The sequence below is a fragment of the Gambusia affinis genome, linkage group LG18 (assembly GCF_019740435.1).
Source record: "Gambusia affinis linkage group LG18, SWU_Gaff_1.0, whole genome shotgun sequence".
Lineage (NCBI taxonomy): Eukaryota > Metazoa > Chordata > Actinopteri > Cyprinodontiformes > Poeciliidae > Gambusia > Gambusia affinis.
The window spans coordinates 10,541,261-10,557,575 of NC_057885.1; the positions used below are offsets into that span (position 1 = coordinate 10,541,261).

The 16,315-nt window shown below is 38.5% G+C and overlaps 3 protein-coding genes across 4 annotated transcripts; 2 read left to right on the forward strand and 1 right to left on the reverse strand.

The window, feature by feature from the left end:
• The first annotated feature begins 968 nt into the window (after positions 1 to 968).
• On the forward strand, positions 969 to 3,960 carry homezb (homeobox and leucine zipper encoding b). Of its 2 annotated transcripts, none has more exons than XM_044097228.1 (2): positions 969 to 1,373; positions 2,464 to 3,960. In XM_044097228.1, the coding sequence occupies exon 2, from the start codon at positions 2,476 to 2,478 to the stop codon at positions 3,829 to 3,831; it is 1,356 nt and encodes a 451-aa protein (XP_043953163.1). In that variant the 5' UTR covers positions 969 to 1,373; positions 2,464 to 2,475; the 3' UTR covers positions 3,832 to 3,960. The 2 variants fall into 2 exon arrangements, with proteins under 2 accessions (XP_043953163.1, XP_043953164.1); XM_044097229.1 differs by having other exon boundaries at positions 1,164 to 1,373; positions 2,467 to 3,960.
• Positions 3,961 to 4,598: 638 nt separating this feature from the next.
• On the reverse strand, positions 4,599 to 7,319 carry cideb (cell death inducing DFFA like effector b). The gene is made up of 5 exons (XM_044097233.1): positions 7,193 to 7,319; positions 6,842 to 6,956; positions 6,288 to 6,446; positions 5,987 to 6,171; positions 4,599 to 5,351 (listed from the first exon to the last, which is right to left on the reverse strand). Exons 1-5 carry the CDS (start codon positions 7,216 to 7,218, stop codon positions 5,210 to 5,212), a joined length of 627 nt encoding a protein of 208 aa, XP_043953168.1. The 5' UTR covers positions 7,219 to 7,319; the 3' UTR covers positions 4,599 to 5,209.
• Positions 7,320 to 8,411: 1,092 nt separating this feature from the next.
• Positions 8,412 to 15,582, forward strand: tinf2 (TERF1 (TRF1)-interacting nuclear factor 2). The gene is made up of 10 exons (XM_044097227.1): positions 8,412 to 8,811; positions 9,913 to 10,115; positions 10,204 to 10,305; positions 10,900 to 10,995; positions 11,068 to 11,178; positions 11,262 to 11,385; positions 12,153 to 12,861; positions 14,196 to 14,254; positions 14,360 to 14,433; positions 15,357 to 15,582. Exons 1-10 carry the CDS (start codon positions 8,784 to 8,786, stop codon positions 15,477 to 15,479), a joined length of 1,629 nt encoding a protein of 542 aa, XP_043953162.1. The 5' UTR covers positions 8,412 to 8,783; the 3' UTR covers positions 15,480 to 15,582.
• The last annotated feature ends 733 nt before the right edge of the window (positions 15,583 to 16,315 follow it).

Consider the following 16,315-nt stretch of genomic DNA (forward strand, 5'->3'; position numbering starts at 1 on the left):
AGTGTTCCTGAATCAAAGTGTGTCTCAGTTCTTGAAAGTGCTGAGAGTACTTTGAAGTTGTCTTTTTTTTGGTGCTCTGTAACCCGCCCAAACTGGTGGTTGGAAAAATGTCTAGCCGTCAGTCCTGTTCTCAAATACAGGAAGTCCTGTTTAGTTTGTTGCAGTGTTATTCAGAGTCAAATAAAGTAATCCTTTAGGAGTTGTTCTTGCGTTTTTCTCTTCTCTTGATTTTCAAGATCCCGTAGCTAGTGTCCTCAAATAGGTTAATGTGTCTAACTCCTCTAAGTTAAGTAATCAGCTCTTTTACTTTCTGGTTAATAATCCAGGAAGTAAACTGATTAAAAAAAAAAACACTGATAAAAAAAAACAAAAAAAACTTTATTGCTTTACAACAGTACAAAACAACAATGTCATTGAATGAGAAAATTATTTACAGTTCTTATCGATGTGGAATAGTCAACAAAATACTGTAAATTTAGTTAAAATTAAAGCACTGTATAGCTATGTTTTATTTTTTACCGAAAAAAATAGAAGAATATAATATTAACATTCTGGAGGTCTAATACAGTGTCTTGCAAAAACTATTATACCTCTTCATATTTTTTACACATGAGACACAACAAGCCTCATTGTGTCTGATTGGGATTTTATATAAGACTCCAACACAAACTATTGCATGTTGTGAAATGTAACCAGAACACCTTCTTCCTACAGGTTTCTGTGGCCCAGCTTGTCACAAACTGCAGAGAGGACTTCTCATGGCTTTCTTTCAACAATGACTTTTCTCTTACCACTCTTCCATGCAAGACGTGGTTGTAGCGCTTAAGTATGTAACCTCAGAAGGAAGTAGTTGTATTTTATTTTATTTTTTGATATCAGAGTATCTTTTCATTTGCGAAATGTTTGATGTTGTATCCATCTGAACTGTAACATAAAATAAAGTAAAAAGTACATCATAAAGTGACAAAATGGGGGAAAAACCACGAGGGGTTTTAGTGTTTTTCCACTCCCTAGCCTGTAGATTGAAGAGTTTAATTAATTTAAACTTAATTTTTAGAAGACCAACTTCTACAGTGTTAAAGATGGGTTAAAGTCAGTACTTATAATGAAATTGTGACATTAACTGTTTGATATTGCAGAGTACTGACCATAGGAATTTTACCTCCCTTGATTTAAAAAAAATATTTTTTTAAGCGGAAAATTGCAATGTGAGCAGCACTAGCTCACTTGATTTTGCGTCTGGTGACTAGACAGCCTAGTTGCTGTTGATCATGTAAGGTGGTTTAAAAGATTAGCGGGAGCTAAAGGACATATTTCCCCACTTTGGTTTGACCCGACTGAAGGAAGTAGAAAATCCAGCCTAAAACAAATAGGTAAGATCAACTTTTGTGTACTCACGGGTGGCTCTATAAAGGTGAGCAGATAATGCTGGGAGGCTCAAATCTTAGCCGGACAGCCGTTACTGGCTAAAGCTAATGAGGCTTCGGCTAGCTAAAATGATACTTGAAGTACGCCCGCGCGCAAGCTATATAAGCAATTAGCTGGTATATGCTATATTGTAAGTAGTTATAAATAATTAACATGACGTTGGTTCAATTAGCTTTGTTTTTAGGATAAACACAGCGATCAAAACCAACAAAATTAATTATTGAAGCAAACTACTATTCCATTTCTTCTCTCTTTCTTCGCCATTGTACTTATAATCCCAACGTATTTTGGTGGGTAGATATTAAACCCTTCTGCTTTTCGTCCTCAGATATACGTCTCCATATCAATATACAGGTTGCCTTATAGTCTGGGAGTCTCAAATCTGATTTTGACATTTTTCCGGCTTCTATGTGTATGGAAACATTCAGTCGCTAAAAGTTTCATCCATCTATTTGTAATTGTAATCCGTGCTTCATCGATCTGTCTGTTCACCCGTAAACCTATCAAACCGTCCACTTACACATATATTTATCCATTGATCACCTAACTGTCCATCCATCTGCTTATTAATTTATGTTCCAGCCATCCATAAATAACTCAATTCATCCATTCATCCTTCTATAGTCAAACATACTATAAGTTATAAATAACATGTCTGGATCACTTGAGTTTCTTAACTTTCAACTGCTTAGCTTTTCAGAACTCAAAGTAAAAATATATCTATAAATTTATTCTTTTATTTTGAATTGTAGTGCAGATGAGTGTCAAAGAATACAAAAGTGAGTAAAAGCATTCAAAAAGATACTTAAACATAAATCTTTCACATTGTAATTTTCTCTTAAAATTAGCAATCTCCATGGCTAAAGGTCATTACTAGACTGTGAACTGTGCAAAGCTTAGTCTGTCTCATAAATAATTTGAGAAGTTCAGACAACTAGAGTCAGATTGATTTTGCCTCTGATTCAGAAAATAGTAAACTTAAATTAGTTCCCATGCTTTATGTTTCTGACCTCTCTGTTCGTCTACTTTGCACAGCAGTTGACTACGATGAGGCAACTCGCTGACAGAACGAACATCAAACCCATACAGACCCCCAGTTCTCTGGAAGGCAGCCAATCGGCGTTGGGTATCACAGTGCCTCAGTGGAGCGCCCGCATATGTCTCCCCCTGCTCTCTGAGGATAAAAGGGTGTTGTGGGTTCATGCAAATGAGGTTAACGTGCAGACGGATAAAGTGGCGGAACTCGAAAATGCCTTTAGCAGGTCCCCCTATCTGACACGCAAACAGACTAATGCTCTAGCCCAGTGCTGCTCCCTGCATCCAGACCAGGTGAAGGTTTGGTTTATAGCGCAGAGGCTCCGTTACGGCATTAGCTGGGACTACAAAGACATCAGGGAGATCTGGAACAAGTTGAATTCCAATCGCAAAGACAAGGAAGGAGATGAGGAGTTCCAAGACAGGGTCAAGAACGACCAAGTAAAGAGCAAGAAGATGTCTTTGATGGAAGGAGAGGCGAATTGGAATACGGAGCAGGAGAGACCAATGGAAAAAGAAACGGATAGAAGAGTGATTGAGGACGAAGCCGCCACTTCAGATAAGCGGAGAACAATTGGGGTCATGTCGAACAGGAGAAAGAAAAGAAAGAAACGAGACATCAAGTGGATCACCGACCTAGCACAAACACCAGAAGTGAAAATGGATCCATCTGATCCATCATATGTCCCCAAGAAAAAAAGAAGAGCACACACAAAACTGATCTCCAGCCCAGCTAAAAACGACTACGAGAATCTTCTTGTCGAGGCTGAAATCCCATTCGTTGACTTTTCATCCGTCGTTCTCGAGCCTCAAACCCAAACCTCTACCGCCATTCCCATAACAGAGAGCCAGGCAGACTTGCAGGGCAGAAGGATGACTTTGCTGAAGAGCTGCTTGGAGGAGAAAGCTGACGCACTGGCTTGTCTAGAAGAAGCTCTGTCTTCTGAACGGGCAAAGGAAAACGATGTTACCAAAGTGGACGAACTAAAGGAGCTTGTTAAGGCTGAAAACAACTTTCTTACTGCGAGGAGTCCAACTGCTGGGACCAGTCAGGAGGAAGTTCTTTTGACAGAAGGAGCAGTGCTGCGTCCCCGGAGCAGACTGAAGACGCAGTCTCAGCTGCTGATGCTAAGGAGGGCCTTCCTGGAGTTCCAGTACCCCGACCCCGAGCAGTACAGCATGCTGACCAGGCTGGTCGGCATACAGCGCCACCATCTGGTGCAGTGGTTCGGTGACCGGCGTTACTCGATAAAGAAATCAAAACCTCGCTGGATGACGGAGGAGCAGTACAAGGAGATACTGGCCAACATCAGGTACCGGCAATACAAGAACATCCTGCTAAAAGGACTGCTGAGAAAAACTGAATGACAGCGCAGCCTGGAATAATCCAGGCTGCGAAGTAAAGTGCTAAAAAGCCCCTTCTGACGCATGAACAGTTTCTCCCGTTGGGTTTGTATTAAACGACTTGAGAAAAAGATTTTCATCGGGTTCCTTAAATCTTTGTTTTGTTCTTATACTTTCAGTTTTTGTGGCCAAGTTTGTTCGTGTTGAAAAATTGCAGCTGAAGTGCAACTTTGTTAGTGAGCTTGTTTGAGCTGTACAAATGTTTTTGTTTTTTTTATTATACTTAAACTATTATACTTTATTAGAATTCAAGTAAAAGTCGCTTTGAATAAAACCCCCTAAATGGTGATATTTTTTTTTTCCCCAACTCAAAATTATTTATACATTCCCTTCTGATCACGGCAGTGTTGCAAGTGTAGCAGAAATTTATGTATATTTCATTAAAAGACACATAACCTTCATGTTTCTTAATCTCCGGTGTAAATCCAACTACATTTTTCCTATTTTAGGTCAGTTAGAATAAATAAAAAAAAAACGTTCATATTATCTAAATGACTGAATAAGAACAGAGTGAAAAACTATTTAGGGGTTTCGATAAGATTTTAAGTCTACATACATTAAATTAAAGATCTCCTTCCAAACGTAAACATGCCCTCTTGGTTTACTGAAATAACATTTTGACTAAAGTGAATTAAAGATTTAATCAGTTACTTGCACATAACTGCTGCGCATATTTTCGATTCATTTATGTGAATGTTAACATTTTTAATTTAGTAAACTGACTTCAAGCATCACATTTGTAAAAATATTTATTTGACAAATTGCTGGAATTGTGGCACTTTTGGTCATATATAACAAACATTTACAAGGAAAATCAACAAAAAAAGGAAATTTCAGGAATATTACAAAAATATATATTACACAAAATAATTTCCAAAAATATCAAGAATAAAAGCATTTATTTTCTTACTAAGCTACATAGTGCTGCTCTAACTGTCGCTTTTGTTCCCTCCAACCTGTTTTTCCACTTTTAGGCTTAAGAAATACTGTCATGCCACAAATCACTGTAAATTATGTAATCAACATTCAGGCCTCAAAAGATCCCTGAGATCAAACTCGAAGTTCTTGATAAGTTTTTTTGGGTCGCTGCTTGGTCACATGTCTGATTGTGATAAGACCACGTTTCTTATAGTGACATGGAAAGCAATCAGAAAAAATACCTTCAAGATATTCTAAAAGAATGAATACTCACTTAAAAATACTAAATTATGCATCCGTTGATATTGTGCATTGTTTCTGATTGCCTTCAGGAGGAAGTCATATTATATTTTGAGTACTGTTACCCAGTTAAATGTCTAATTGTAGGAGTAAAGTCAAAACAGTTTCATTTCGGGTCAGGGTTTTAATGCCAGGTGGCTGCGTACTCGGCCCTCTGCGGTTGCCAGAGCTCAGTGCCTTCGATGACGCGGCGGATCATGGACGCAGAGGTGATAAGCAGGTGCCCAGCGGCCTGAAGGAGGGTGGAGGCGAGACGCAGCGCTTCTCTGAAAACACAATCAGCGTTATACACATATCAGCTTTAAGACTGCTCACAAAGTACATGAAAGATTTGTACAAGCTTGAGAAATTCTGACCCCAGATGTACCTTTTATGGCGTCAACAAAAATCTAATTTGAACGTCCTTAAACGTAGACAACAAGCTCAATTTTGAAACTGATAATTCTCAGAAAAGTGTTGTGTATCAAAATACATAAATAAATCCATCCATTTTTCTAGCATTTAATATGTTAGAAACACAACAATAAGTTTTTTTGTTAAACAGAAAAGGTGAAAAATCTATTTCTCTTATGGAAAATGTCATAATTACTCTTAATGGTTCAACATCCGGGTTTAATCGGCTAATGTGGTTAAAAAAAAATACAAACATTATTTCTAGCCTGTCGGTCACAACCTTTGGATTGATCTTTGTAACCTCTTGAGAGATACTGAGTACTGTTTTATGAGCTAAAAACAACAAAAAAAGTATTACCAAGACCAAGAAATGTATTTTATGAGTTTGGAAAAAATAAACAATTCGACTGTAATTTTCTTTAAATAAATTATCCCAGCACCCTTTTTTGGGTTTGGAAAGACTTACAGGTGAGGAGGTGCCACTTCATAGCATCCGTGACCCACTTACCTGAGGACCTTCTTGGGCCCCAGACACTGAAAGTCGGCGCTCACAGAGTACAGGCCTTGGAATGTGGCCTTCACACTCAGCGAGCCAAACACATCCATGGGGCTTATCTTGTAAAGGTCAAAGGTGACTCGTGCTATGTCTCTGCCGGTGCGAGGCTTGTCGTGGTTTTTTAGCACAACTGTGCCCTGTGGAGACAGAAACGATGGATCGAACCCAGAGTAATGTTGCCGATGGAGGAAAAAAAAAAAAAATCTAGCATATAAAGAGATACTAGGAGCCTCTAGAATGGCGTAGGGCTTACTGCTTGTGGTTTCCATGTCTGTCCTGGCTCTAGGGCCATGAGCATGGTGTTGTCCGGTAAGGTCATGAGGAACTCATCAGAGTCCACTTCTGTACCGTCCTCCTCACAAACCAGGTACACAGATGCTGCAGAAATGGTCAGCAACAAAGCCTGGCACACCTGACAGACGGAATTATTACTCTCGGTTAGGAAGAACCTCAGCTTAGGCGTCACCCAAAGCCCTCAAAATATAAACTGTGAATACCAACCGGGACGCACAATTGTTGTGTTTAAGCCAGGCAGGGAAACTACATTCAAATCCACTGAAATATTTTAAGAACTGGCTCACAGCTGCTGCTCAGAGTGAGTAGAAGTCGTGTGTTCAGTGTGTTACTCTAGTTTAAACGTAGAGCATAAATGTATTGTAAGAGCATATGTCCTAACCTTTTCACAACACTGTATGTCATAGATGCAACAAATAATTCATTTTAGGTTCATTTAAATCTAAAGCCTTTCTTTAACTCTTGATTACATAATAATTTATGCTACTATTAGGCCACTGATGTTGTTCTCACCCTCTGTTTCAGCTCCTCCAGGGTTCCTGCAGTGATCCCTTTCTTGGTCTCCCTTCTGTTACAACAGATTCTGAAAGGTCTCTGAGGCGGGGACCAGACCCGCTTTGTCACAGACCTGACAATAAATCAGAGAGGAAAGCAAAGAAATCATGTTAATGTTTTAGTTGGGGTTTTTTTTTTACCCAAGGTTCTGACATTTTGACTTTATATAATAAAAAAAAGCAAAGATCTTCTTTTAATCACACATAATGTCTGACTCTGATTTCCCAGTAAATCAGACTAATACCTTAATCGTAACCCTTATAGGGCATCAACCAATGAGAAATAAGTTAAAGCAGAGTTTTAACTTACTTGAAGAATGACGACGTTGTATCCATTCTCCTCACTTTCCTCCTCTCTCGTCTTACTTGTCAGTTGTTTTGGTGTGACAAAATGTCTCTGTGTGACCCTTCGGCTGGACTTTGCCTCAAACCTGTCGATAATGCAAAAGCAGAACAGAGAAGGGCAAAGTTCATGCTGGCTGTGACGAGGTCAAGCAGATTATAATACCTCTGATAACTGATGTGGGAGGGTAAAGCTAATCAACTCTTACAGTTTTTTTTATTTCAATAAACATTTCATGGGAGAACCTCTTTAACGTGGACAAACAGACTTCGATTTTAGTTTGTTTTTCATCAAATACACCTGCCATGTAATTTGTATTTGTTAACACGTCATATTTCAGAGTAATCTGATAAAAGCCTGCTTTTGCTTACACCTACATATATTCTGTAATGTGACAGAAGATGATATTTTGACTTAGGCAAATCACTTATGCACTGTTAGCTACCTCAAGAAATCAGCACAGCATTATAGAGATTTTAAGTGTAAAAGAGAGACTTATGTTGGTGTCCAAGAATTTTGCAATTTGGCTTTTGGGTTGCTTGTTCTTCTGCATATTTTAGGTGTTTTCAAAATATATTCATTCAAAACTGTCAAAACATGTTCGGCAAGCAAAAGTGAGACAGGGAGTAATCCTGGATTTAATATATTTTAATGTTTTCATTTTTATTAGAGCTTTCTGCATTGCTTCTAGCCTACTTATGAAATGTTTATTATTCACGTTGAGCACAGCCTTAGAAACACCTGACGAAAACGTCAATCAGCACCAAGGTAGAAAACTGTGATAAAAAACATCTAAATCTCAACACATTTGCTCTTTTATTTCCTGTTAATGTATGCACAATTATTCATAATGATCTAGTTGAATTGCCTCTTAATACTTTTATTTATTCCTTCTTTTACCGCTCCCTTCCAAACACAGCAAACATCTACAGGTTAGTGAATAATAATAAAGAATAGATCCATTATGTCTTCTTCTTTTTTTTTTTCTTGAAATTTATTGGTGGTAGCAAAAAAAAAAGTTAGGTGAACATACAGCCACCAACCGGTAAACCCGTTATGTCTGTGGGCCAGTGTGAGTTATCAAGCTGGTCTGGCGGTGGAAGTTACTACGTCATATCCTGAAAGTTATTTTAGGTGTACTCATTTACTAAATATTAGTTCCCACCCGAGCGGAGTTTGAAATTTAGCCCATGTTTCGCATAGAGACCCAGGAAGCACCGCCCGGTCGGCACATTCGATGAGGTTATTCAAACTGATACTGACAACTACGTGAAGGCGGGAGGCAGACAAGCGGAACTTTTGACAGAAACTTGTTCAGTTTGGCTCGTAACTGATTAACAACAAATAGCGCGGTTGTTGTTTCATGATAGGTACTTTAAATCCACATGAGACGGCTAAAGTTAGCTCAGTTGTGTTTGCTGACTGATTTCGCTAACCTTCGTTATAAGCTCTGCGTCAGTTTTCTGCAGTAATTTGACACTGCTAAGCTAACTTTTATTAACGTCAGATATCTATATAAATATATATATATATATATTAGCTAAACAGATTCTCTGGAATGGCTACAAGAAAGCCGAAAGAAAATGGTAAGTGGAAAACTGAACATTTAGACTTGTTAAATGTTTATCACTCACTAACGTTGATAAGCACTGTTGAAGTTTGTCAAAGTTAATGTTTCGATAGTACTGACTGGCTGTAATACACTCTACTGCAAATAATTGTTTTGCAAAAACCTCAGAAGTTTGTTGGAAGATATCAGTGACGAAAGTGTCATGGAAACCATGCAGAACAGCAGACATGACAGAGATTAAGTTATGGGGACGTTTAAGGCAGATGGCATATAGGTGCTTGAATTTTACTAGACACTTCTTCACACCTGAATCAAATCACTGGCTCATTAACAGGTTGACCAATTTCAAGTGTAGGAGAAGAGAGGTTTGTGTGTGCATTTCTTCAGTCTCAATAGAAACCTGGCTCGACAGAGTCGGGTACAAATGAATGGCACACTTTTAAGAGGCAGAGGTTTAAAGAGGAGAGGCAAAAGCAAATGTTGTGGCTGAGCAGTCCTTCCCAACATGTTGCTGTGAAATATCGCCTCTCCAGCCTGGAAGTTGAGCCGTTATCATGTCATGACAGTGTAATACAGCAACAATCTTCAGTCAGAGGCCTTTTCAGATTCGTTGCGAGGCTGACTGCTACCAGAAATCCTTCCTTCTCACATCGTCACCATCCACAACGACTCTTTGAAGATACGTGGATGACATGAGTTAGAACAACGTTTAAGTTTTTGTTTGGAGAAAAATATTTCTGAGTTAGATTTTTTTTACTATTATAATTAAAAAAATGTGCAAGGTTTTTTTTTATGTGCTTATCAATTTTGCACTAATTTGTTGCATGAAATTCCGATAAAGCACATTTTAAAAAAAGTGCAAGTAGGGTTGAATTTGTTAGGTACTGTACATTAAAAGTACCTAACTTTTAATGTAGGTACTACATTAAAAGTACCTAACTTTTAATGTAGGTACTACATTAAAAGTAGTACCTTTTAATGTAGGCAACTACAGCAACTATAATTCTACAGTTGCTGTAGAATTATACAGCAACTGTATAATTCTACAGTTGCTGTCAGGCTTTAGACAACCTGCTTTAGTTCAATAATTTGTATTTAACTCTTGTTTCCCCTACAGATGCCAGCCTTCCCTTTGCTGCTCTCCAGCTGTTGGCCCCTCCCGTCCGCCTGGTGTCGGCGGCGCTCTGGAAGGTGCTGAAGCAGAGGGATGTGATGCAGTACGGCGTTGTGGAGGAGTTTGTGTCTTCGGCCTGCGAGACCGTTCCTGGCCTGCTTACCCTGCGACACCAGGGCAAGCTGGTGCTGGGCCTGAGAGCACGGGTGGCTATTTACTGAAGGATAAGTGGTAATTATAATTCTTCAGTTTAGTACATTTCTTACTAATCCGTTTTCCTTTTTTTCTTTTCAGTTAATATTAGAGTTGTGTCTCAGACAGCCAGACGTTGACGTGATTGCACCACATCTGGAGAGGATTCGTGTTCCTGCTCCTCTTTCATCTGGATCAGCTGTGGTAAAATGGAGATGGAGTTCAAATTTACACCAAATTTTTTTTTTATTTTTATTTTCTGCTAAGGGTTCAATTTCACTTATGATTGAAACAAAGGTTAGCTACAACCAAGTGTAATCCTGGAAAGCTTGGATTGCTTATTTGACTAGAAATGGGCATTGTTTATTGAATTGAGTGGATTGAGTTGTGCAGTTATAGAAGCAGATAAGTTGAACTGTTTTTGTAGACAAGGGAAGTAAAACGAGGCCAGCCTATCCTGCCTATAAAAAAGCAGCTTAAAGGCAGAATGTACTTTGGCCACTCATTCAGGAATACACATATTCAGACTTAGTACCTCTAATAAACATTTTTTATGTTAATGATGAAAGTCAGTCATTTTTAGACAATGCAAGCATATTTTTGCTCATTTTATACTTCAACACTTGTCTTTGAACTTTTTTTTGTTTGCTTGTAGAGAATTCTAATTTAAGTCTCTGTAAAAAAACAAACAATAGTTTTAAAGTCCACCCTTCTAGTTTTTCAGGTTTTGTAGTTGTTTCTACTTCAATGGGTTGTATTATATGTAAAACATGCACTTTGCGTTCCTTTGTCTTCCAGAAGAAGGATGTGAAAATTCAGAAAACGGTGGAAAGTTTCCATTTTTTTGTTCAAACGCTGCTAACAAATGAAGCAGAGAGAGAACACTTCTTTAAAGTGAGTATCCATCCACTGAGTCTAAACCCCTGAAACAGTGAGCAGGTGATTATCGTTGTTTTCCCCTAACAGGAACAGTTTCCCACTGATTATGGCCCAAAGTTTGACCAGGAGCTGGAGAAGCTGTTGTGGGAATTTCTGATTCGACTAGACCAGTTGCTCCCGGTTCCCAACCTAGCCCAGGTAGGCATCGACACACACGTGACCTGTGGTGTTACCTTGTGTTGTTGTAGAGTAAAAATGTCAGTAAAACGATGTGATTACAGACGGTGTCATGGCTGTGTGACGCCCCTCCTGTCCTGGAGGAGTGTGCACAAGCAGCAACTCAGCCACAGCTTCTCAAGATCTTACTTCAACATCAGGCTTGTCTGGGTCACCTGGAGTCGGCAGGTAGGATCAGGAACATTTGGGTTTATTGTTTTGCCCAACTGGATTAGAATGGAGGAGAGAGCATTTTATTTTTCCAAACAAATTAACCGAATTGGTTCTTGTATTGTGAAATGGATATCTTCACACTTTCGAAGTGTGAAGATATGCAGTTGTCATTCACTGCGGGGCTTAATGCAAAAGAAAAAAAAAGTCTTATGAATTTAGTTTTTTTTAGAACTAGGACAATTGAATGTCCCATTCAATAAAAACACAGAACAATGGTAAAATGGTTATTTCGATATTTTGGCTATTTTGTTTTTCCAACTCTCTGCTGGAGAGTCGTTTTTGTAACCAGTGAAACGCACAAACTTGTTTGTAACTGGTTTGTAGACTTGTCTTTACAAAATAAAGACAAGCTTTACATTAATGTCACTGTTCAGAAATGATTATTGCTCTACACTGCAAGGTCAGCTTAATATTGTATAAAGCTTTATAGGTGAACTCTTAAATCTGAACTGATTTCTGTAAATTGACATGAATTCGATGTCAAACTGTGTTCCCACAGCCTGGAAATGTATAACATTTGTTCTGTGTAGGATTTGAATATTTGTGTAAAGAAGATAATAAAAGACAGATGTTTTATCACTGGTCTTTTTAACCATCCATCTATTTTTCCATCCACAGTAATAGTTTATAATCTCATGAGATCTTATTATTCAAATGTGGGGAATTCTGACTGGACAAAATACGTAGAAACTCTAACTCCTAAATGTTGTTTCTGTTCTCAGCGTCTCTACCTCCAAACATGGGCGACTCCATCCTGGCTTCTCTCTCTCTGCCTCCATCTGGAAAAATCCCATCGGATCAGTCGGCCGCCGAGCGGACAAACTGCTCAAGGCTGGGAGCGACCACGCCGTTGGTCCCACCCGTAATCGGACTCGTTTCTATCGGCGACGTTCCAGCCAGTGAAAAAGCCTCGCAAGGTGGCGAGAAATCCAATTCGAAAGACGCAAAAGGTGATCAACGGGATCCAACCGCGAAATTCACCTCAGTCAAACAGAAACCCCGACCTGCTGGTTCCTTAAATGAAAGCAGAGGAAGGAAACGCAAGCATCCAGACTCAGCTGAAAGTGACCCTGAGGAGGAAGTCATATCTGGAGAAAAAAGCATCAACGGGAACCAGAAAAGCAAAGAAACATCGCAAACTTTACAAAACAACGGCTACAATAGAGAACTCCTAAATAGACATATAAGTAAGCTGGGCATCAAAAAGCTGCACCTGCCTGAAGATCCGTCCATTTGCTCTGTGTTTGCTTCCTGCCTGAACAGCAATCCCAGAGTAGTTATCAAAAAACTCTCAGTTTCTTCTGCTAGCGTTAGCTTGTCTGGAGGAGGGAAGTCCTTCTACAAGGAGCAGCAGCAGCAGAAGAAGTTCTCAACGTGGAAACAAACAAGTGTCTGTCAAACGCCCGAAAGTCCTGGCCTGGATGACAAAGAGTAAGGTTTAAACAACATGCTGCTAGTCGGCCTCCAGGAGTAAAATTACTTCTTCTATCCTGGGTTTTGTTCAACACTGTTGATAATCTGTTATTGATCCATGTTGTTATCATTTGAATGTGAAAATCACACTTTAACATAGCGATGCACCAAGTGATCCATTGGGTTCCTACTCTGTCCCAACGTCTGCAAATTTGAAACTTTACTTTTTCAGTTTTCCAAATCTGGCTAAGTACGGAGAAAGGAAAACAGAGGATGGAAAACTACGCTAGTTTCCAAACTTCATTCAATACTCTGTTATCTGGAAGCTTACAGAAAAAGAGATCAATAAAATTTCAAAAGTTAAAAAGTAATTTCTATAGCAGTTTCTAGAATTGCTTGTTTTTTCTTTGAGGTACAACAAGCAGAACAAAGGTCAAAAGAAAATGTTAGTATTTAGTGTTAAATAATCCATTAAAGTTTGAAAGGTCGCCATATTTTTTGGAATTAATTTGAATGAATCCAGATGCCAGAAACACAGAAGTAACTCAAATACTCTGTGAAATCTAAAGCCAACTTTGGCATTATGGGAATATTTTAAATGTTTTCTACTCCAGCGCTGAGAAGCATATAAATAATCAACACAAAAACACAAAGGATCAAAACTGATTGATTAGGAACCAAAAGCAATCATTTATTTTTTTTATTTATGTATTTTTTTAAGTCCATTGAATGCGCCATACTAAGCAGCACTATCTGGTCAAGCTGACGACAACGTCTTTAAGTTTATACTGGGAGAAAACGATTCAGTTAGTCTTAGTTTCTGAGCTATAAACAATTGTAAAGGAAAATGTTTTAATTCCTTTTAGTTTGGTTGCATTTATTCACACCTCCATCTCAAAAGGTTTTGACTTCTGCACATTTGTTTTGTGACACAAGTAAAGCTCTGTAGCTTTGGGGCCGTTTCTCAGACAGTTTCAGCTTTATTTCAAAAGAAACATTATTAATTATTAGAAACATTTGGTATCAGTTCAGTGGGATGACGTTCATGGTTCTGTTTGAGATGTACAGCTCTGCTTAAAGAACACTTTGCATCCAAACATTTGTGAGGAGTCACTGGTGTTTACGGTCCGGGACATTTTAACGTTTGCTAAGAGTGTATAAATTCTAGTTAAGTTAATCTGAAGAAAATAAAAATGCTTTTCATACTAGTTTCTTTGAGCTCATCTTTCTGTTAAATAACATCAATTAGATGAGTTTAAGTGAGCTATTTTGATCCGAATAAAAAAAATAAATGAAACTGGGTCAGTTTTATTTTGATTTACTTTGTGACCAAACCTTTGTTTGTTTGACAGAAATCAGCCGGTTTTATCCAGTGGGAGCAGCTCTTCCTCCCAGCAGAGGACTCCTGCAGGTGATTCAACTTCATTATATGGGTGAAAAAATGACTGACTAGTTCCAGTAAGTTTGGACCATCCATTGCGCTATGTTATGTTCAGCTCTGTATGTTTGTGTGTAGAAATCGTTTCTCTGTCAGGAGGCGACTACGTAGCAGATTCTGAAGATGAGGCGTCAAAGAACTTCAAAGGGAGGGTACGTATGCACCGAATAATAAAAATGAATGCATAGAAAGTTCCTACTGTCTGATGAAATAAAATGAAATGGATAGAAAATATTTGTATTTTCAATTCCGTATTGAAATATGTGTGAAAATAGTTTAAGTTTTCATATAAAGGTGCCAAAATGTAAACATTTTGTTTTTCTTCCACCATCCACCTCAAAATTTCAGTTCATAATTCTAGACAGGGTTTTTTTGTGTGTCTTTTAGCTCACAGAGACAGGTATACATGTGCGCTGGAACTGGTTTCTCAGATAGACGTTTCCTTGGTAACTGAAAGGAGGATTTTTGAGGGGATAATTTGAGATGTTCAGTCTATTTTCACAATTTTCTGTCTACCAATCCCTGAATTCATCTTTTCACATGTTTGTTTCCATTTATCCGACAGTCTTTGAATGCACCTGCAACATGTATATATCTCTCTATGTTCTTCCATTTATTCTTTCACTCTTCCAGCAGTCTGTGCATCTTTCCATCCACTTTCATCTGATTTTATCCATCTGTTAATTTCACAAATCTCTCTCTCTGTCCATCAAGCCAAGTTTATTTATCCATTCCATTCCTTTCATTTATCGTTCTACTCTAGTAATTAATCATTTGTGCTGATTTATCTGTCCATGAAATGGTTCTTTATTTAAAACCTGATCACCATTAAGCATACTGATGATGTTTTCACAAACATCTGGAAACTGCATTGTGAAATAATAAAAATGTGAAGGAACACTTTTTCAAAATCAAAATACTTCAAGAAAATTTTAAATCTTCGAATCTTCCTCTGCGTTTTTTTTTTGTTTTTGTTTTTTATCAAGTTGTCAATGTGCCAGTTCAAACACATGATTTCAAACTTTGAACAAAGTCCTCACACGTCAACGTGTATCCTGTGCTCTACCTCCCCCAGCTGTTCATGAAGCGTTACTACAAGACCAAACACGGCACATACGTTCCCACCCTGAGGGAGTTCTGGAAACCCGGGACGACCCGACCAGACCTGCTGTCCGCCGGCAGCAAACGCAGGCGATAAGAGGGACATTCAGTGTTTTACAGCCTGGAAACTAAAACATTACATAATGTGAGGAGTTTGACTTTTATACCATCTTCTGCTAAATAAATTAAACCGTATGAAATGCAGCTGTCACTGCAGTTTAGACCGTTACCAGCCAATAAAAGCTGGTTTAGTGTGTTTATTTGACGTTTTTTCTGCATGTTAAATGTGATCAGAATGCAAAAAGTAGAAAAATATTGAAAGCACGCCTTCCACTAGAAATATATGAATTTATAATTTTAGAAAAACTGCATGTAATTTTTAATCTTGATTTAATGTATTCAAATAAGTAACAATTGCAGAATGCAGTGGTGCAAAAAGTGGGTATGCACTGTGTGCAAACCATAGGGGCGCTGCACTGGACAGGGCGCCAAAACGGGACATTATTTTACTAGTAGGAATATTCTGCATTTAACAGTTTGTGAATCTATGAAATGACCAATAACAGGAACGGCACTGATTAGGGGCCCTCCGCTCCTTCACCTCCCCTCCCATACAAGTCGATTGGGCATGTGCCCTTTTGGGAACGAACTCAGGCTTGTTTTTTTTTATTTATTTATTTTTATTTTAATCGTTTTATATAGTGCACTTGACAAGGTAAAGATGGAGCGGTAGGAAAAAATGTATGCCTGCAACAGCGGATCTTACAAGTTTCACCACCACAGAGAGCGACTCTATCATTCTGAAATCCATCTGACATGAAGTACAACAAACCAAGAGAACAACAGAATCATCAGGCTACTGGTCACTAATGATGAAACCACATAATTCAAATCAGTTCAGAACCGCGGATGGCGATCGGATCATTTTGACAC